Here is a 21,496-nt window from a genome sequence, read left to right on the forward strand (position 1 = left end):
TGCGCGCGCTCTGCTGCTGGCGGCCCGGGTTCGGATCCCGGGCGCGCACCGACGCGCTGTTTCTCCGGCCATGTTGGGGCTGCGTCCCACATACAGCAAATGGAAGGATGTGCAGCTATGACATAAAACTATCTACTGGGGCTTTGGGGGAAAAAATAAATAAATAAAATTATGAAAAAATAAAAAATAAAATAAAATCAAACTACAGGATTTTCCTCATTTTCTCCCATTTCATATTTGTGTCTCCCTTCTCCTTCAGTGAGAACTTATTTCCCAGTAACATTAATATACTTACTTATTTGTTCTGTCCATCAATATTCGAAAAAGTTTCAGAATTGCAAAACCATTGCTACTACCTATCACAAACCTACTAAGTAAAAATCAACATTTACCTGCAGTTCGTTCTGTCTTCAGGAGAGTGCTGTCTAAAAGAACTTACAGCGTTAATGGAAATGTTCTTTTTCTGTGCTAATATGGTCGCCACTAGCCACATGTGGCTACTGAGAAATGTGACTAGGATGACTGAGGAACTGGATTTTTAGTTGTATATCAGCATTTTTGTTTATTTAAGTATTTAAATAAATAGCCACATGTGGCTAGTGGCTACTGTATTAAAGAGTACAGCCTTAGCATTTATCTACTTTATACAGTCAGAATATCGTGAGCAACAGTTACTTGAATTAATTCCTTTTTCTGTATGATTATACTAACAATTTGCTATATGGATCAATTCACTTATCTGCACTTAATTTCAGGGTTTGCTTTTTTCATTCTTTTAATTTAATCTTATTTTTTGAATATGTACAACATTCACATGGTTCAAATTTCATATCTCTATAAAAAGCAAATTCAAAGAAGTCTCATTTCAGGGCCGGCCCCGTGGCTTAGCGGTTAAGTGCGTGTGCTCCACTACTGGCGGCCCAGGTTCGGATCCTGGGCGTGCACCAACGCGCCGCTTCTCCGGCCATGCTGAGGCGGCGTCCCACATACAGAAACTAGAAGGATGTGCAACTATGACATACAACTATCTACTGGGGCTTTGGGGAAGAAAAAAAGGAGGAGGATTGGCAATAGATGTTAGCTCAGAGCCAGTCTTCCTCAGCAAAAAGAGGAGGATTAGCACGGATGTTAGCTCAGGGCTGATCTTCCTCACAAAAAAAAAAAAAGTCTCATTTCCATCCTCATCCTTTCTACCCCATTCACACCCACACTCTAGAGGTAATCATTTTCATTAGGTTCTGGCTTATTCCATCGGTTTCTTTTCACAAAAATAAGTAAATATTTCCCTTTCTTTCTAACATAAAAGGTAGAACACTATATACACTCTTTGATACCTTGGGTTTTTTGTTTGTTTAATTGGTTTGGTTTTTTACTTAACAATATGCCCTGGAAATCACTTTATGCTGCTACAGGGAGATCTTCCTTTATTATCATTATTTTTTAGTTACTGCATTTGACTCATTGCGTAACTGGAGTACCACAATTTATTCAACATGTCTCCATGGGTATTTAAATTGTTTCTAATATTTTACTACTGCAAATAAAGCTGCAGTGAATAACCCTGGCACAGCTGTTCTGTAGCTATGGAGAACATTTTCCATGGAAATTCCTAGAAGTCTTGCTGGGTCAAGCAGGAAATACATATGTGGTTTTGTTAGATATTGACAAACTCCCCTCCATGGGGCTCCGGCCGCTTGCCCTCCCACCAGCATTGATGAGAGACTTTCCTAAAGCCTTGCCACCAGAGGGTGTAATCAAAACTTTGAATGTCTGCCAATCACAAGGATGAGAAATGATCTCTCAATGGGGCTTAATTTGCATTTTGCTTATTGAGTGAAGCTGAGCATCTCCTCATATGTTTAAGGGCCATCTGTATATCTTTTTCTGTAAACTATCTGTTCATGTCTTTTGCCAATTTTTCTAACAGGTCTTAGTTTTTTTCTTTTTCCCATTTTTTAAATATTCTCTGTGTTAAGAAGTGCTTTGTGATATTTCTTGCAAATATTTTCCCCTAGTTTGTCATTTGTCTTTTGACTCTGCTTGTGGTTTTTTTGTCAATGCAAAAAAAATATTTAATGTAGTTAAATTTATTAATCTTTTATGCATCTGAATTTTGAGGCACAGTTTTTTTGTGTGGGGGCTTTTGGGGGTTTTTTTTTGGTGAGGAAGATCAGCCCTGAGCTAACATCTGTTGCCAATCTTCCTCTTTCTGCTGAGGAAGATTAGCCCTGCACTAACATCTGTGCCCATCTGCCTCTATTTTATATATGGGATGCCACCACATCATGGCTTGATGAGCGGTGCGTAGGTCTGTGCCCGGGACCCGAACCTGCGAACCCTGGGCCACCAAAGCAGAGCGCGAGAACTTAACCACTACGCCACCAGGCTGGCCCCATTTGAGGCACAGGTTGTTTTTAAAAAGAAAGCCTTCCCCCACACACAGATCCTTGTTTTCTTTTAGGACGTGTACGGTTATTTTTTCACATTTAGATCTCTGATCTGCTTGGAGTTTATTCTTATGTATGCTGTGAGGTATGGATCTACTTTGATATCTTTCCAAATGACTATCTAGATGTCCCAATACCATTTATTGAAAATCCATAAGCAAACTATTGTTTAATTTTCTACATGAGATAATGGTATTGTGATTATTTTTAAAAACTAATCTTTATCTTTTAGATACACATACTGAAATACAGACAAAATTATGTCTGAGATTTGCTTAAAAATAATTCAGGAGAGAGGGAAGTGGTTGGAGGTATGGATGAAACAAGATTGTTCAAGAGTGGTTAAATGTTGAAGTGGGGCAATGGATGACGGGGGATCAGGAGACATTTTTGAAAATTTTCACAATAGAAAAGTTTTTGTTTGTTTGTTTGTTTTCCTCTCCCAAAGCCCCAGTGCATGGCTGTATATCCTAGTTGTAAGTCCTTCTAGTTCTTCTATGTGAGCCGTAGCCACAGCATGGCAAGTGACAGACGGGTGGTGTGGTTCAGCGACCAGGCAGCACACCTGGGCTGCCGAAGCAGTGAGAGCACCAAACTTTAACCATTAGGCCATGAAGGCTGGCTCTAGAAAGTTTTTCAAGCCCATGAGATGGGGAGATTTTAATAACACCTCACAGGGATACTCTGAAGATTCTGTGAGATGGACACAGTGCCTGGCACACAGCAGGTGCTCAATAACGGCTAGCTCCTTTTTGCATGTTGGTCCCACAGTCACCTAAACCCCCTCTCCAAGATGGGCAGCATTTCAGACTGACTCCCACAGCCTGGCTGGGCAGAACATTCCTGCTGGGGAAACAGACAACTGAAGGGGCAAAGGGATAGCCCTCAGAGACCTGTTATGCGTTGATGTCCCTCAGAAGCTGGAGGGCAGGGACATGCCCTGGAAGGTTCCACCAAACCCTACATGATCCTCATTTAGCTCAGCACAGCCCATGGACCTTCCTCGGCTCTGTGTTACTACGTGTCTAGGTCAATGCCCCAGGAGTCCAGGGTCCCAGGAACTGCGTTTCAAGAATGAACAAAGGCACTCAGGCACACAATGACCTCACCATGGTGACCCTGGCCGGGCTCTCTCAGGTTAGCAGAAGCTAGCTCTGGCCCAGGTGTCCTGACATGAGCGCAGAGGTCGCTCATTTTAGCCTCCGCATCTTCTGCTCCATTGATGGATGGAGGACTAGTTTCTAGAGGAGGCCTCGCCTTACCAAGCAGGAAGCCTGGGCGTCTCCAAAGCCACCTACCTCCCATCTTGGACTTGACAACCCCTCCCCCAGGCCGGTCCACTCCTCCTCCTGTGGCCGCTGCCAGTGTCTTACCCAGAGATTTAAAAGCACAGATCTCCAAGCTTGACCTTTATGACCCAGAGGAAACTTTAAATATTTAATCATTCAAATACAAAAAACAAACTACACAGGCCAATTTAAACAGCTGATTGACCAGGACTGAGAACATCCAACATGTGTCACAATTTGCAACACACGTTTCTGGGACTTTGGAAACTCAGAGTTGGATTAATCACAATCCTTGGTTCATGACATATTCTCATCACTAGTTTGTGCATGGCTTCCTTTTAGTTAGTCAGTATTAAATTAGATATTTTTAACACTATAACAAGGATCTGGGAACCCACTACTCAAACCATAAATGAGGATCTTTACAATCTCCTACATCCATCCACGTGCCCCAACCACTCATCCACCCACTCATCCACTCACAGAAACCACTGTCTTGATTCCCTGTGTTCATCACACGGTGGCCTCCCATTTTACATAGTATTATTGTATCTATATGTATTCTACATATTCCTAAACTGAATGTTGTTTTTAGTTGTTTTTGCCTTTAAAAAAAGGGAATTATGCCATATATAATCCCTGGGAGCCTGATTTTTTCCCACTTAATATTATTAAGTGAAAAGTTATTTCACTTACTATTTTTTACTATTAGTTTGCTAAGATTTATTTATTTTTCATATTATTAAGTGAAAACTTATTTTGCTTATTATTTCTCACTTAATATTATTTTGCTATGATTCATTCTTTTTTCCCTCATCATGTTACTTCATTCATTTCAATCACTGTATTATATTCCATTGTGTGAATACGCCACATTTTACTGATCTCCTCTCTCCTTGGGAGGCATGAGGGTCATTTCAGGCTTTGCCATTGTGAATGATGCTGCTGTGAACATTCTAGTCTGTGTCTCCCGGTGCACATGCAAGAGTTTCTCCCAGGAGCAGGATTGCTGGGCTGTGGGATATGCATGTTCAATGGCAAAATAGCACACGTGCGGAACATCATCCCATTTAAACGTCCCAATGACCCTGTGAGATTAGCAGTATTAAGGCCATTTTCCCAATAAAGTGTCTGAGCCTTAAATGGGTAAAATGAAGTCCTTAACAGCATGCAGCTCATCAGTGTACACCAGGGACTCCAGTCAGTTTCCTGACTCTCTGAGTCCCCCACAGCTGTGGTGGCACTATCTGAGCACATGTTCTTGGAAAGCCACGTTCTTGGTACAGCACACACTGCAGTATTGCAGGCCCTGGGCCCCACAACCAGGAGAGTGGTTTTGAGTTTCTGTGATAACCATTTGTTTAATTCTGCTCTAAAAATCATCCTCAGCCCAGCAGAGGCTCAAGCTCATTATAGACCAGAAGCTTGGGCCAGGTACACAGCTAGCTAACAGTAGAGCCAGTACTCGAACCCAGATCTGCCAGCTCCCGACCCAGAGCCAGAAGTAGACTGCAAAGGCAGAAGCGCCACACAGCCATTTCTTTGAAAAGCTTTTCTCTCCGCCCTCCCCCTCCAACCTCTCCGATCTTGGCAGAAGACAGAGAATCCTCGTTTGAAGCCCTGCTCATCATTAAATAGTCCAAAGACTAAGAGGAGTCCGAGAGAGTGCCGTGCCAGAAGGTAAGGTCACTCTCCAGTCTGGATCTGACCGTGTGATTCGCTTTGGCCAAATGTGATGCAGGCAGAACCCTGGAAAGTGCCTGGCTTTTGGGGCTTGTCCCCCCTTGCTGCTTGAGATCGCCATGTAAAGAAACCAGGGCCACCCTCCTAGGATGAGTGACCACACCATCCTAGACCTTGCAGCCTTCTCAGCTGAGCCACCAGACATGTGAGTGAGGCCATCTTAGACCACTTAGCCCCAAATGAGCAAGAAAAACCACCCAACCAATCCACAAAACCAGAGAAGTAAAACATGGCTGTTTTAAGCCACTACGCAGTAGGGTGCTTCGTTACACAGCCAAAGCTAACTGATACACTGGGCTCCCCACCACTGTAGCCTCTGCTTGTCATGTCCCCTTGTCAGAGTCTCTTATCTTAGTGACCTCTCTTGACGCTCATTCTTCTAGGGCTCTGTCTTGCTCTGCGAGCTCTCTCACCTCAGCCTCACCATAGGACTGGAGTCCTTCCTGTGAACTCCAGTCCGATGGCCAAAACTACATTATAACAACTCTTTATGGCTTAAAAAGACTTCCATATCCATGACCTCCCCCTCTTCCTACCATAACTCTGCGAGATAGGCATCATTATCCCTACTTCTCAGAAGAAATAACTCAAACTCAGAGAGGTTGTCAGACATGCTGAAGTCACATAGCCTGTCAGTGAATCTTCTGACTGCAAATCCTGTGTTCCTTCTCCTCCATCCCATGTGGATTAGTTCCCAGGCCTTGCAGCTGGCAGATGTCCCCACTGGTGACACTTTGCCTGAATTTCTGAATGTCACCTGCCTAGGATTCCTCACTTTGGCCTTGCTTGTTGTTAGAACACCTGCTGCTGGATCCATGTCAGCTCTTCCAGATGCCACCCACCTGCCAGAGCTGCCACCTGCTGTCTGCAGCCAACTCCCTGGATTTACGATCTGCCTTCCAGATTTGACTTCCCTCCAGAGCCTTTAATTCTCTGAATTAGTCCCCTCAGGCCCTGCCCCTCCCTAGTCCCAGATTTACCCAGCCCGGCCCCTCCCACACTGTCTGTCATGTCCCCGGAGAGAAGAGTCAAGCCCACTCCACAAGGCTGAGGGAAGGAGGTTGGCAGCCACAAGCAGTTCCAACTTGATTCCTTTCCTGAGGGTTTCTGGGCCACTTCGCCAGGAGAACCAAGTTTTTGCAGCTGGATCTTTGACCAAAATACATTGTCTATTAGGTTAGAAATTTATCTTCGTAGACGTAATCATTAACATTGGTGAGAAGGAGTAAGAAGTGGGTCCTGCTGTCCAAAGCAAGTCACATGGTCAAGCCCAGATTGAAGAGTGGAGAGAGCAACTCTACCACTGATGAGAGAGTGGCAAAGTCCCATTGCAGTGTCACACACACAGGGATGAGAGGGATGTTTACTGAGCTCAGACAGGCCTTCATGGAGATTCACTTCCTGCTTGTTTCACAACTAGATGGAGAGAAGAAGTCACTGAGGTCCCTTAGCCCACAAGCCTCTTTTTGGGGGTCTCAGAGTTGAAGAAATGTCCACACCACCTTCTATTGTGCTTTATGCATCTGGAATCATACTAGGAATTTCTTGGGAGGAAATTCTGACCAGCTATCCCCAAGAACATTTCTGGAGAAGGGAGTTTACTCATGGTCTGATACAGCACATGGGAAGTTCTCAATTAGGCTGAACTGTGAGGTCCCAGGACTGGGACAATGCAGGGCTCAGTGAGAAGATGAGACTTGGGCTCCACCGAGAGAAGAACAAACTATCTGATAGTTCATTGCCGTGGCCCTAGCACTGTGCCTGGCACTTGGTAAGCACGCAATAGATGTTTGTTGAATAGATGATGGATAACTAAATGACTGAGTGACTGAGTGAACAGCAGAGCCATCCAGCCAGCAGTCCCACCATTGCAGAGCTGTCAAATGGATTAGACAAAGCCACCAGAGAGGAATGCTATCGAGGGGAATCACGCTTTGGAGGGGGCTGGCTAGAGGACCTTCTAACCCTGAGATTCTGCCATCCCGAAAGCCCCTACTTACTTCACTGGCTGTCTCACTAGAGAAGCAATGGCTAAAGTGACTCAGAGACGATGTGGTCTAATAAATCCAACTCTGAAAACAGCTTTGGAAGGTTACAGATGTTGAGGTTCAAAATGCACATATTCAGCAATTCCATTGCCAAGTGCCCACCCTGGAGAAGCTCTTACACACGTGCAAAAGCAGATGGCTAGGAGGATGTTCCTGCAGCATTGTCCCTAACAGAGGCAAGTCAACAACAGCATACCTGTCTCTCAGCACGGGAACCAATCAACAAAGACCCTGGGCTCTGTTTATATACTGGAATTCCACACAACAGTTACAATGAATCTATCTATATCCACATCTACGTCTATTCTTATGTCCATTCCTATACTCCGTATATGAACTACAAATCTCAAAAACCTAAGCAGCTCACACTATCATTCCATTATGTAAAGTTTAAAAACATATATACGGGGGCATATTGTTTATATCAAGTACCTATGTAGGCAAGACATGCAAACATTGAGGGGTATGACATCATCAACCTCCAGCCAGTGGTTACCTGTTGGGAGCGAAAGCAGGGGAGGAAAAGAGGGGAGGCACTGGCTGTAGCACACTTTTTATTTCTTAAAAAGGAAGAGCCAGAACTAAAGCAGATATGGCCAGCATTCCCATCTTGGAGGTGGGCACTCAGAGGTCTGTTATGTTATTTCCTACACTCTCTGGTATTCATTCACTCAACAAATATTCAGTGAGCAGCCACTACGTCCCAGGCACTGTTCTAGGCTCTGGGGACACAGCAGGGATCCCAACTGACATCCCTGCCCTCGTGGAGCTCCCATTCTCTCTGTTTGAGACATGCATAATTCCTTGTTTTTATTTTTAATACATGAATACAATATTGACCACTGAATGAACAGCAACCTGCCTTTCTCTAATCTGCTTAGTTTTCTCCTCCCCAGAACCGCCCACTATTGATCCTCTCAGACCTTTCACCTTCCATCCTTAACAACCTCCCCAGATCTTTACCCACTCCACAGATGACAACGTGACCAGGCTGTGTCCCCTGCGGCAGCTCTCTCCCTCCAGTGGGGCCCGGTCTCCCTCCACACCCCATGCCAGGGCCGGCCACAGCTGTCCTGTGACAGAATCCCCACCCCCACCTGGCTGTACCACCTTCTCCCTCCCCACATCACTGTCATTGCCGACTTCCTGGTCACCCCCACCACCATTCACTGAAGACCCTGGGACTGCCTCAGTCTTCTCCCCACCCCAACACTTGCCATAACCCTAGATTCCAATGCCATCCCACATCTGAGCCTTCCATTCTGGACCACTTTAACATCAATGACCTGACCATCCACTGCAGCCACACCCTAGATTGTCGTGTCATCCCCCAGAATGTCCTCCTTGGAAATCTTTCACCTCCCACCTCTCTCTCTCTGATTTCAGCCGCCTTCTCTTCCAGCTACACACTCTCTCTCCAAACACTGCGACCTCACAGAGCCCCCAGGCCTGCGCCTCCATCCCCTCCCTGCCTCTCCATCTCCTCCTGGTCCCTCTCTCCCCTCCCAGCCTGGGCTCGAGGTGATGCTCTCAGCCACTCTCACCTTCGCCTTTACACTGTTCCCTGCACCTCAGCCTCCCACAGCCCCCGTCCAGCACAAGCTCTGGACCAAAGCTACCCCTGTCAGCTCCGCATCTCTGGACTGAGTCACCCGCACCCTGGGAAATCGGGCACCTGCCACAGAGACTCTGGGGCCCTGGCTTTGGTGGGGTCCCTCTCTCCTCCTCTTCAGCAATTAGTCAAACCTTCACTTCCAAATCCACCCCCACCTCCTGATGGCTAATTCCCAGCAGATGACTGCCTCACCTCCCCTGAGAAATCTGAGCAATTAGGCATGATTCCGTGGACTCCCAGCCTTGCCTCCAACACAGCTATGCACACCATTCTCACCTCCTCTCCTCCTCCTCTGTGGAGGGGTCCACCCCCTCCCCTCACCATCCTGGCTTCTTCTCTCAGTTGAAGGCAGCCTCAGCCTCACACTTCCCCAGGCAGAATCCAGGGGCCTTGCTCCCCCACGCCTCACCTTCCACACTCCAACACCAAGTACTGCTGATTAACTCCTGAAAGCCCTGTTACCACAGGTCTAGTTCAGAGCCATCCCCAACTCCGGTCTCTCCAGCTCTAGCCATGACCCTCCATCTATGCTCCACGTGCTGCCAGACGGGTGCACCTAAAATGTCCACGTGCCGTCATCATACCCCTGCTTAAAACCCACGAAAGGCTCCGTGTCGCTCACAGGACAAGGCCCAAGCGCCCAGGCACAGCCCCCAGTGCCCTCCACACCTGCCAACATCTCCGCAGCTCACGCTCTCTGCCGCGCCCTGCAGCTCCAGCCTCACACCGACACTTACAGTCTCTGTGTACTTCCAGCTCTTTCTCACCTCTGTTTCTGCTCAAGCTCTTCCTGTGGCCCAGAATCCCCTCCCCCTCCTCTTCATTCCTCAAGACTCAGCTCAAGTGGCCCTTCCTCCAGGAAGCCTTCCCCGCCCACCCCAGGCTGGGTTGGGCATCTGCCCTTTATGTTTCCAAAATGCCTAGTGCATCTGCCTCTATCACAGCCATTATCAAATGGTTTTATAACTTTCTCTTTTAGCGAGTCTTTTCCCCACCTGATGCATGGCAGGTGACCTTGAAAAGACAGCTGCACAAAATGCTGAACGGCAGAGGGACAGGCAGGATGAACTCTGGAGATTCCGACACACAGGCAGGCTCGCCCCCACCACTCACACTCTCCACAAGCTGGCAGCCACCCAACAGCCACCCACATGGCCGCGTCCACACACCCACCAGCCAGGCGTGGAGGCAGCCCCCCACTTGCAGTCGCTCCGATTCATCACCTGGCCATGAGTGTTTGTGCATACCCCCCTCCAGCGGTCTCCTGCGGCTAACACCCCATCCCCCAGTGAGCCTCCCCAGACACAGCGCCCTTGTGCCCACCTCCCTGGAACACTATACCTTGGCCAGGGATCTTACTATGGGACTTTCCATAATCCCTCGAAGGAAGATCAGGTCCAGTTCTGCAGCGCCTGTGGCGTTGGGGAGGGATCCCAGGTTGTCCAGGACTTGCTGCATGGCTGGGGGCAAGGGGCAGGCAGTGAGACACACAGGTGCCAGCTGGTCACAGGAGACCAAAACACACCACAGCAACCCCACCCCTCCCACCCCACATCCCACAGAAGACAGCCCCTCCCCAGCAGCACTTCCCTTCCTGCCAGGCATGGGAAGGCCTGGGGCAGGGGCCCGGGGGAGGGGGGAAGGGGCAGTTTCCTTGGCCTGTTCTCTAGGCCTTAGGTAATGCCAGCCTGGGCAGGTGGGAGGCTCCAGGCAGCAGGAAGTAGACTCTGAGGTGGAGGGAGGGGAGAAAAGGAAGCAGATATCAGGTTCCAGGTTCTGCCCTGAACCAGAAAACCACAGGTGCCTCACTCAGTCTCTGGATGGACTGAGCCACCTGCACCTGGCGGGCTCACGGATGACAGACACAGTGCTTGGAGCATGTCCCTGAGTGCAGGCCTAGAGTCAAGCAGGCAGCCATGCAGGAAGCCAGGGCTACCCAGCATCCAGTACCAGCTGCACCATTAATCCAGTGTAATTTTGCACAAATCACTGTCCCTCACTGGCCTCAGTCTTTCCCTCCTGTAAAATGGGTAGGTTGGACCAGATGGTGTCTACAGGCCCTTCAGTTATGACAGACAATGATCTATAATCATTGAGAAATTAATATGGATCGTAGGAAGGCAAAGCTGAGGCCTGGAACATTGGCAGGAGCTGGGGAAACAGGCCCCCTGGGGCTTGGGATGGCTGTGGGTACCCAAGGGCAGTGGTCAGACCAAGTCATCTCAGGTTTCGGCAAATCCTCAGTCTGGAACAGGACACAACCAAGGACATGAAAACACCTGATGCTGGGCCACAGCACTGGCTGCTGAGATCTGAAGTGGGGGTTGTCTTCACCCACCAGCAGAGGTGGGAGCTCCTGGCTGTGGCAGGTTCTGAGAGAAGGAAGGGAGAAGCAGAGTGTGCCCAGCTGGCGGCAGAGATGGGCAGGGGATATCATTACTCTGCCACTCTGCCACCCACGCCTACATCGGCATAACAGCACCCAAGCCATGGAGGAGGGGGGTGCATACGGTGCCTGGTACCCCTCCTCCTCCCCACCTTCTCCAGAAACAACATCCAAACTGCCCTCCGGACCCCTCCTGCCCAGGCCTGGGCTTGGCATCGGTCAGAGAATGCAAGGCCCTTAGTGGGCTCAGAAAAAGGCCAGGGCAGGGACTCTTCCCACTCTGCCAGAGTATCCCGGGGTCCACCCTCCCCAGTCATCCTTACACACAGACTCCCCAGCCTGCTGGCCATGGGGGAAGACTGGTGCCCTCTGTCCAGGCCAGCACTCCAGGTGGGCCGTCACCCGAGACCCTAGGCTCTTGGGAGCCCGCTCCTAGGGCACTCTCTCCAGACTCCCCCAACCCCCAGCTTTCCCCCCAGCCTCCCCTCCCGGCCTTCCCCTACCTTCCCTCCGGAGCTCGGCTTCCTCAGAGGAGCCCAGGGATATGCCCTCCAAGGAGGCCCTGCTGCCTGGGCTGCCCGCCATGGCCTCCCCCCACTGGCCCGGGGCTCCGGGAGTAGCCTCCACGCCACTGTCGGCGCCTTCCCAGCCAGAGGGGGCTGCACTGGAGGAGGTGGGACTCGGGGAGCGCCCTCTGCAGGATCAGCCAATAGTAAGGCTCAGCTGCCCTGACCACCTTGCTGATTGGCCAAAATTCCAACAGGAGCAGACAGGTCGGGAGGGGGCAATGGGAAAGAGAGAAGCCTTGTCCTACCCACTGCCTGACCCCAGCGGCGGCGCGAAACCCAAGGGGTTGGGGACTCGGCCCCATCTTGTTCCCGCCCCCCTTTCCTGGAAGTCCCTCCTCAAATACACCCCATGCCACCTCCTGCTCGTGCCCTGCGACCTCTATTCTACGTCCCCTGTCCAGGCCCCTTTACAATGACCCCCTCAGGATCAAAGGAAGCCCCCCAAAATGACTCTCAGTCCTCCGCCAGGACCTGTCGCACCACTGTGGTGTGGGGCAAATACCTCAGCCCCAAATGCCTGCCCCCAGCTGCCAGCCATGGGGGGCAAGGAGGGGGCAGGGAGGAAAAGGAGGGGGATAGCACCACTGTGGGCAGGGAAGGGTACCTCAAGCCCTTCCGACCCCACATCTCAGCAGCAGCTTCTCCCCCTCCTCCATCTCCCATTAGCTCTCCCCCTTAGGTAGGGGGGACACGCCCCATAGGCAAGTCAGGCATCTTGGAATTGGAGAAGGAAAAAGGTGAGGGCACGTTCACGGAGGAGGGAAGAGGGTGGGCAGGAGGGGGGGACTTGGCAGTTACACCAGCCCAGAACCTCCATTCCTCTGAGACTTTGTACCCATGAGGCCACCAGACAGCCATTCCCTGAGGATTGGCACCAGGTTGCCAAGGCAGCAGGGGGGGATTACACACCAGGACTTTAACCCTGGGATGTGAGAGAGATTTAAAGGGACAGCTCCACCCAAAAGCAGCCTCAATTCAAAGAAAGGAGGGAGTCTGGTAAAGAGGGGAAGAGAGGGAAAGGCTGCAGTTCTGGAGACTCCAGGGGCAAGTTCTCTAAACTCTCATTGTTTAGACAACATGCCATTGCCCATATATCTCCAACCCACTCCCAACCCTCAGGAAAAGGGCCTCTCCACTTTACTAGAAATAGAGTTAGGGTTTCTCTGCAAGAGGAACACACCCACCCATTTTCCTCCCTCCACAATGACAATGACCATGTTGACCAGTGGGGAAGGGTGGGAAAAGGACCTTGCTAGCTTCACTCTCTGCAGGGCCCAAGGCGGGGATCTCTGGGGGAAGGGGGAGGTGAACCTGACCTCAGAGGCCGGGGTGCAGCTGTCTATGAGAAGTGTGATGACCACCAAATGGTCTAACCCACCATTAGATATTTGAGGCCAGGAGCCAGTCCAGCCCAGAGTGAGCACAGAGGGCTGCCTGAGGGAGAGGCTACGAAACTCATAGCCTGTGCGTCTCACATCACCTCTTTACAGAAGAGGAAACACAGGCTCCAAGAGGTTACACAGTTTGCTCCTGTCCTTCTTCCTTTGGATATAGGAAGGCAGAAGCAGCCCACGGCACAACATGAGGGGAGCAGGGGCCCCAGGAGTCCTCAGAGGAAGCAGGCCCCATACCCACACCCCTGGGCTCCACTCCCTGCCCTGTCCCCCACCCCACACCACCACACCCCCATCAAGTGGTCTGTAGCAGGGAAGCCACATTGCTGGGCCTTCTCACCCCTGCCGGGCACTATTAATGGGTTTACTGGACAGCCCCAGATTGATAGGCCTTTAATCACCGGCTCAAGGATGGGCTTGATTAACCCCTAAGCAGCTTACAGTGGGGCCCAGGCAGGCTAGATCAGGGGGAGCGCCCAGGGGGCCCAGCAGGCTGGACAGGAGGTGGAAGCACTGAGCCCTCCCAGGCTGCAGAAGCTGAGGGACATTGGCACAGTCACTCCATCACCTGGAGAAGAGGCCTTTCCGGGGAAGGGAGGAACGGGGCGGGGTGGGGGTGGGGGGGACAAAGGTGTCACAGTTTAGGCTCTGGCTTACTCACAGCAGCCTTCACTTTCCTGGTTCAGTTTCTCAAAGGGGAGAGACAGGGGAGTCATTCTAACCAGACTGGGAGGCCTGGAACATCTTGCAGAGGCAGCAGCAGGGCCTAGAGTGCGGGGAGGAGCTGCAGGGGCGGGAAGCATCCAGGCAGGGGAAATTCACATACATCAGAGCAAAACCAGAGCAGTTTCCAGCTGTTAGCAGGACGCTGAGCGAGCCTCTAGCACAGGGAATTCCCCTAGTGGATCTCTGAACGCAGTTAAGGGGGTCCATGAACCCTTGGAGTGGAATGCATATTTTGTGCAGAGAAGCATTTGTCTCTGATGAGGGCCTGTCACTGACATCAGATTCTCAAAGGATCCAAGACCAATAAAAGTTAAGAACACTAATCTTGGGCCGGCCCGGTGGCTTAGCGGTTAAGTGCGCGCGCTCCGCTTCTAGTGGCCAGGGGTTCAGATCCTGGGCGCACACCGACTCACCGCTTCTCCGGCCATGCTGAGGCCGCGTCCCACATACAGCAACTAGACGGATGTGCAACTATGACATACAACTATCTACTGGGGCTTTGGGCAAAAAAAAAAAGGAGGAGGATTGGCAATAGATGTTAGCTCAGAGCCGGTCTTCCTCAGCAAAAAGAGGATTAGCACGGATGTTAGCTCAGGGCTGATCTTCCTCACAAAAAAAAAAAAAAAAACACTAATCTTGTCCCATCCCCTCATCTTACAGATGGGGAAACCTAGGTCCTAAAAGGGAGGTGACTGACTCAAGGTCACAGGTTAATGAGGTAACAGTAACTCAGCAGCACAGCATAATAACTGTGAATATTCCTAACTACTGTGCTTTTCCCTGTCATCGACTTTGAGTTTCACCTCAACCTCTTTACAGAAGAGGAGAAGCAGGCTCCAAGAGGTTAAGTAATTTGCTCCTGAGGCCTAAAACCTCCTCAGAACCAAGTCAAGGGTTCCCCACCTGGCATTCTCCATGCACAGTTTCCTGTGCCCCAGCACACACACGCCCACATCTCTAGTTTATGCTGGTCTACTCCACCCATCTGGTGGGCACTGCTCCATCACCTTCGCAGCCCCAGGCTGCTGCAGTCCCTTCACCCCCAAGCCACCCTCCAAGGCCCAGCTCCTGGAGGTCCCTTCTCTAACCAGCCTGGCCCCATGCCGTTCCCTCCAGCAACAATGTGGATCATCTCTGGAGCATGCATCCCCCTGCCCTCCACGGAGGAGAGTTGTGCTGTGTCTCCAGCCCCACCTTGGGGCAGATGCGGCAGGGTCAAAGAAGCTGCCTGAATGATTGGCTGAGTGGCTGGGTAAAGCAGGGGTGGGGGGCAGTTCCTTCTCACAGGAAGCTGCGGGAGTGCCTGACTGTTGCTCCCCACCCTCGAGTCCTTGCCTGGCACCCTCAGAACCACTGACACCAACGACAGCCTCACCCCCTTCTTACCAGTCTCAGAGTTGGTGGCAGCCACTGGCATGGTGAGGTCGGCAAGGGCTCTGAAATGTCTCTCCTGGAGGAGAGGAGAGAGGAGGATGAGAAGGCTCAAGGGCAAAGCAATGGGGAAGGGGCCTCCCCTTCAGGATCAGCTAACAAGGGAAGGGAGAGGGAATTGCCCAGAAACTGGATGATCCCACAGTCCTCGGAGGCAGGAAGAGCAGATATTACATGCCCATTTCTCCAAGGAGGAAGAGACAGAGGATCAGAGAGGTTAATTGATTTGCCCAAGGTCATAAAGCTAATAAAGAGAGCTACAATGAAAACCCAGGTTTTATGACTCTTAAAAAAAAAGTGTTGGGGGCTGGCCCAGTGGCATAGTGATTAAGTTTGCATGCTGCGCTTCGGTGGCCCAGGGTTCGCGGCTTTGGATCCTGGGTGTGCACCTAAACACCACTCATCAAGCCATGCTGTGGCAGCATCCCACATACAAAAAATAGAGGAAGATTGGCATGGGTGTTAGCTCAGGGCCAATCTGCCTCACCAAAAAAAAAAAAAAAAGTGTTTCTGCCTGTCACATCTTTTTCTTTTTCTTTTCTTTTTTTTTTTTTTTTTGAGAGGGGGTGGGTAAGAGTCCAGAATTTGAGTCAAAAGCAGGAAAGATGGGTGTTTCCAGACTGTAAGCTCCATGAGGTCAAGAACCACATCTGTTTTATTTGCCTCTGGATCCTAGGCCTAGCACAGTGTAGATGCTCCACAAACATCTGTCCAATTGGCTGACAGAAATGATGTCGCACCTCCCCCAGGCCTCTCTGTCTTCCTCATTCTCCCCTTGCCTCTTCTTAGCCCAGAGCTGGGACAAGGAGAGCAGGGGGCTCTGGGCAGAGCCAGCCATGGAGTTTACAGCCCTAGTTCCCACCCAAGGGCCTCCCCAAGCTGGGGTTGGCTCCCTCATTCTCCAGGGGAGGGTGCAGGAGGGTAACCCACAACCCTTCCTCCATTTGCCTTCCTAGGCATGTGCTGTTGGAGAAAACCCTAATTCCCAGTTGCCATAACAACAGGAGGTAGTGGCTCACAGCAGGGGTGGGGGAGTGGAGGGAAGCAGCTGGCAGTGCCCACTTTAGGACTGAATGCCTGCTGGGCCCTGGAGGTGGGGGAGCCGCAACTTCATCTCCCCCCAAAAAAATATTCTTCCTAGAGGGACCACTACGTGATTTTAATAAAACCCTCTCTACTCCCATGCGCCTCCCAGGCCTAAGCTGGTCACTTGAGTTCAGGTAGCAGAAATTATAAAGGTGAGGGGACAACTCCCCTTCCTCCTGGATCTGCCCCTGAGGACATGAAAGAAAGGAGCTCTCAGGGAGAGGAAGGGCACCCCCTGTCAGGCAGGCACCCAGGCTGGGAGAAATGCCCAGCATCCACTGTGCCAGCTAGTGCTGCCAGTGCCAACGTCTGCTGTCCCTATTCCTAGACAGCTGCCAGGAAGGAATCCTTCCTTCCCCATCCCAGGTCCTGACAACCTGGAACCTGGAGCCCTCTCCTGGCTACTAGCTCTGCTGTCCCTGACAGAGGTACTGGCAGTCAGAGGGGACTTTGGACGCCCTTCTTCTCTAGATGGTGGAGGGTGGGAAGAAGCAGGCAGGATCCTGTCCCCAGAAGTCTCACCCAGCCTGCCCAGGTTTTCTCCCTGGGGAGTCGGTTCCCATGGCATGGCATCAGCTAGCTCTGCCCCACCGCCACCCAAGCCTCTGAGAGGGCGGGGCCTGGCTGTGCCCACAGGAGAACAGCAGTGCCAGGCAAGCCAGCCTGGCTCCGTGCCAAGGTCAGGGGCCCAGGCATCTGGGAACCGGCACCTTGGCCCCGCACCTCGGCTTCCAAAAGCCTGGGCTCAGGTGCCCTTTCACCCCTACCTCCAGACTATCCACATCATCCAGGGTTGGTAGGTGATGCGGGCCAGCCGTGAAAGGGGGAGGTTTCCTCCAACCTCTCACCCACCCCTCCATCAATACACATACAAAGAGATGTAGAGGAGAAAGGTCTGACAAAGGCGCTTTGAAGACCGACAGCTCGTGGGGAGGGGTAGCCACACTGAGGGCCAAAGGATGGGGGTCTAGAGGCCAGGCGAGCCTGCACGCATGACAATCAGATCGCCCCCGCCCCAGAAGCCCAGCCCTAACACGCTGGGCGCTAGGACCTGGGGGGAGGGGGGCGTTCTGTGAGCCATCAAAGAAGGCTCATTGCGTGCGCGCCCGCGGGAGACCAGGGGATGAGGTCACTGAATAGCTGTCCTCCCGCCCCCATCCCCACTCTCCCCCCTTAGTTGACCTAACTTTCTGACCCTGGCGCCTCGCTCCTGGCACTGATCCCCTCCCAGGTCTCCAGGCACTAACTCTGGCCCCCGACCCCGACCCGCCCTCTCTACAGCCTGGGAGGCGGGAGAAGGAGCGCACCTCTTCCCAGGACGCCCTCCCAGGCAAGACTGAGGTGTTGGCCTCCCAAGGGAACCGGAGGGCCACGGGAATCCATGCAACCTCTGTCTCGCGCCCCCGCCCCCCGGAAGCGCAAACAGCGCGGTTCTTACGTAATGCCCGGCTCCAAAGTCCCCCGAATCCACACAGCCCCTGGAGAGGCCGGGCGGGTACCCAGGCCCCGCACGGCTTACCAGCTCTGTGCCCTCGTCATTTTGGAGCCCTCACCGCGGGGGCAGGGGCCAGCGTCAATGGGCAGCGGGGTTTGGTCTCTAAGAGCACGAGAAGGGAGGGGCGGGAAGGGGAGAGGGAGGGGACCGCCCTGGGGGAAGGAGCCCGGGGAGATTGGACCCAGAGAATAGGGGCCCAAGTGCCGTGCCAGGACGAAGAGGAAACAGGGGCCCTGGGGTGGGTGCGGGACCGGGGGCGCCTACCTGCGCCCGGGGAAGCCCCTAGCTCTCGGCGGCTCCGGCGCAGCCTGGCGCTCCGCGTTTATTGCTTGTCAATCGCTACCCGGCTCTTAAAGCGGAGAGGCCTCCTCTGCGCGAGGGGGCGGAGACCGAGAGGGGAGAGAAAGGGAGGGGGATGTGGACGCCGCGGGACAATCCGGAGGGAAGTAGTCTTTTGGAACAGCTAGTGAGTAGGCAGGGAGGTGGCGGTTTGGGAGACACCGCACAGCCCACGACCCCTGCTCGCTTCCCCCTCGGGGAGGCAGGGACTGGGACCTCTACCCAATAGTGTCCCTCGGCGCTCAGAGATCCCTTAAAAGGGCGATGGTGAAAGATTACTCCGCCCTCTTCTCTCAGCTTAGATTTGCGTTCCAGTTCCAGGCATGCCTCACCTTCCCTCGTTATCCTGCTTCCCCACTGGGAAGGGGATCAGAGGAGTTTAGGGAGACCCCCAAGGAGCAGGAGACCCACCCTCATAGAGCTTCCGGCTCACGGGCCGCTTTTAAGGACTCGAATGGTGGATCCCTGGATCCCAGACTCTCCAGAAGAATTTGCAAAAAAGAGCAAACGTCTTCGTGAGGGAGTTCGAGATCCTATATTAAGCCTGCATGGAGGAGTTGCTCTATACCCCTATCTATGGAATGCAGAAAGAAGTAACTCTCTATCCTTCCTCAGAGTCCTATCTCAAGAAGTTAATAAAGCGTTAAACCCAGTTGCCCGCCTTTGCCCAGCCTCCGGCTCCACCCCAGACCTGCTAGTAAAAGATATCGTATGGCCTCGGAATACTGGAGGATCAGCCCGCAGACCACCCTTAGCTCAGTGCGCCGCGCATTTGGCGCCAGCCGCAGTACTACTCCGGCCTCGGTGTCCCCCCACCCCCCACCTGCTGTTGCCCTCTGGAGTGAGCAGGGGTTATCCCTCTTCCTTACTAGCTGGGCGCCTAAGATCAGAAATAGACTGCATCTTGGAAACTTGCTTGGAAATCTCAGAAATGGGTTTGATTTGGGAATTCTTCCCGGTATCAGGGGACTGGTCCTCGGGTCCCAGGATACTCAGCTCGCCCCTGACCTCCAGAGGGAATAGATTTGGGTATAGGTATAGAGAAGAAGCCACAGGACAAGGCCAAACTACTGAAAGCCCGGATGTTTCGGTGCCCTCCGCCTTTACTGAGGGAGGAGAAGATGGTTAACGACCCCAGATGGCGGGGACTGGAATTGCAGGTATCTGTCTCCAACCAAAGAGGCTTCCTGGAGCGCACTGCTTCCAACCCTCTTCTCTGCCCTCAGGCCGGAAGATCCTCCTGATTCAACTCAGGAAGAAGTCCTCTTCCCATTATGAAGGCTACCCTCCACTCTCACCTGTCCACCTCTGGGCGGGGAATCACTCAGCTATTTGCACCTGGTTAGGAAGTGGAAGGATCTTGGATCCCTCCAAAATGTTAATTACTTCTCAATCAGGCAACTCAATCAGGCAACCGCATAACAACCCACAGCAAACCTTCAATTCCATTCAGGATCCCCACGACAAGGTGGAATCCCAGATTCTGGCCCAGAGGTGGAGTTGGAGCCCAATTCATTATTCTTACAAGCTGCCTGCCCACATTAATCAGTCAGCAAGCGTGTCTCTAGTAAGCGCCTTATAGAATGCCAGCCTGTCACATCTGTTCAGGACCTTACAACTGATAAATTGTTCGATTCTTTACAGCAGCCTCATGAGGTTACAGAGTAGGGAGAAACATTTCTTAACGCAGAGCAGGATGCTCCTGTTCTGTTCCAGACAAGGTGCCAGCTTCAGTGATACTGAGTCGATATTAGCTTCGGTGCCAGCTTCAGTGATTCCTGGTCCCTGGGAGCTCACAGTCTGGGGTGGAGGTCGGGAAAGGGGTTGTCAGACACAAAAAGCACCTTCTGATGGTATAATCGAACCTTATGGCAGAGGTGCAGTAAGTGTTCTAAGCTGGGCCCCAAGGGAATGCAGGTGCTACTGGTGGGAAATAGAGTAGCCGGGAAGGGCAGCAGGTTTGAGGGGTCCACAATGCTTCCCATGGCAGTTGGGGGCTGCCCCTTCTGCCGGGGGACACGAGGAAGTATGGGAGGGGAGTCCTCCCCCTCTGGGGTCTATAATTAGCTCCAGCTTCCTCCCTGCCTCCGCCCCAGAGGTCACAAGGGTGCAGGCGGTGTCACTGCTTACTCTGAAATCAAAGTTTCCTTGTGGTGGATGTCTGTCCTAGGGCTTTGGGAGTCAGGGCACCGAGGGAAATAAAACTCAGAGCGGTGTTCCGAATTTGCAGCGGGTCCGGCGCTATATTGAGTGATACTGCACTTCCGGTAATGCCCAGCAGGGGCCGCCAACAGCTCTCCCGAGTCTTTCTTCTGTACATCCACCCCCTCCGATTCCTCGCCCCAACCCTGCAACTCGCCAGAGTCTTGTTCTGGAAACCTATCCTACTGGCTATATGTCTCAGTACAAAAAGGTTTGGAAGCCTCAGTGCATAATATATATTTATACATACTTATATTTACATTTATATATTATTATATCTATGCTGTTGAACTAATACGTACATTTATAAAAGGAAATTTTTAAATGATTATTTTTTAAACTATAAATAGAAGTTCCAATATTTTCTTACACCTCAAAGAATCATCTTGTGCACCTCTAGGTGCATGCCCTCGTTGGAAATCACATTTCTACAGAAAAAGCTGCATCCCCACCCTCCCCAGTCCCAGCCTCAACAGGGCATCCAGACAGGGAACGTTGCCTCCCCTCCAGGACCAAGCCAAACCCTCCCTGGAGGACCAAGTGTGCTGACCCCGTGCTTCTCTCACAACTCTCAAGACCCTGAAACCCCCTCCACCACCACCACCACCAGCCTGCCCCACACCCACATCAGATTGCCTGTCTGGAAGATAGAGACCGAAAACCTCTCCCGGACACAGCCTCTTTGCCCTCCTGCCCCCACCTATCCCTGGCCTAACACTCATACCT

The 21,496-nt window shown here is 51.9% G+C and overlaps 1 protein-coding gene across 7 annotated transcripts in view; it reads right to left on the reverse strand.

The window, feature by feature from the left end:
- The window catches only part of MPP2 (MAGUK p55 scaffold protein 2), a 29,620-nt gene extending 10,955 nt beyond the window's left edge, over nt 1-18,665 (reverse strand). The window contains exons 1-3 of one of the 7 annotated variants that reach the window (XM_058561120.1): nt 18,494-18,665; nt 15,604-15,667; nt 10,484-10,602 (exon numbers count right to left, since the gene is read on the reverse strand). In XM_058561120.1, coding sequence (XP_058417103.1) covers nt 10,484-10,602; nt 15,604-15,634 — 150 coding nt within the window. In that variant the 5' untranslated portion in view covers nt 15,635-15,667; nt 18,494-18,665. The other 6 variants (XM_058561122.1, XM_058561124.1, XM_058561119.1 and 3 more) reach the window with 6 other exon arrangements.
- Nucleotides 18,666-21,496: the final 2,831 nt, after the last annotated feature.

The sequence above is a fragment of the Diceros bicornis genome, chromosome 18 (assembly GCF_020826845.1).
Source record: "Diceros bicornis minor isolate mBicDic1 chromosome 18, mDicBic1.mat.cur, whole genome shotgun sequence".
Taxonomy (NCBI): Eukaryota; Metazoa; Chordata; class Mammalia; order Perissodactyla; family Rhinocerotidae; genus Diceros; species Diceros bicornis.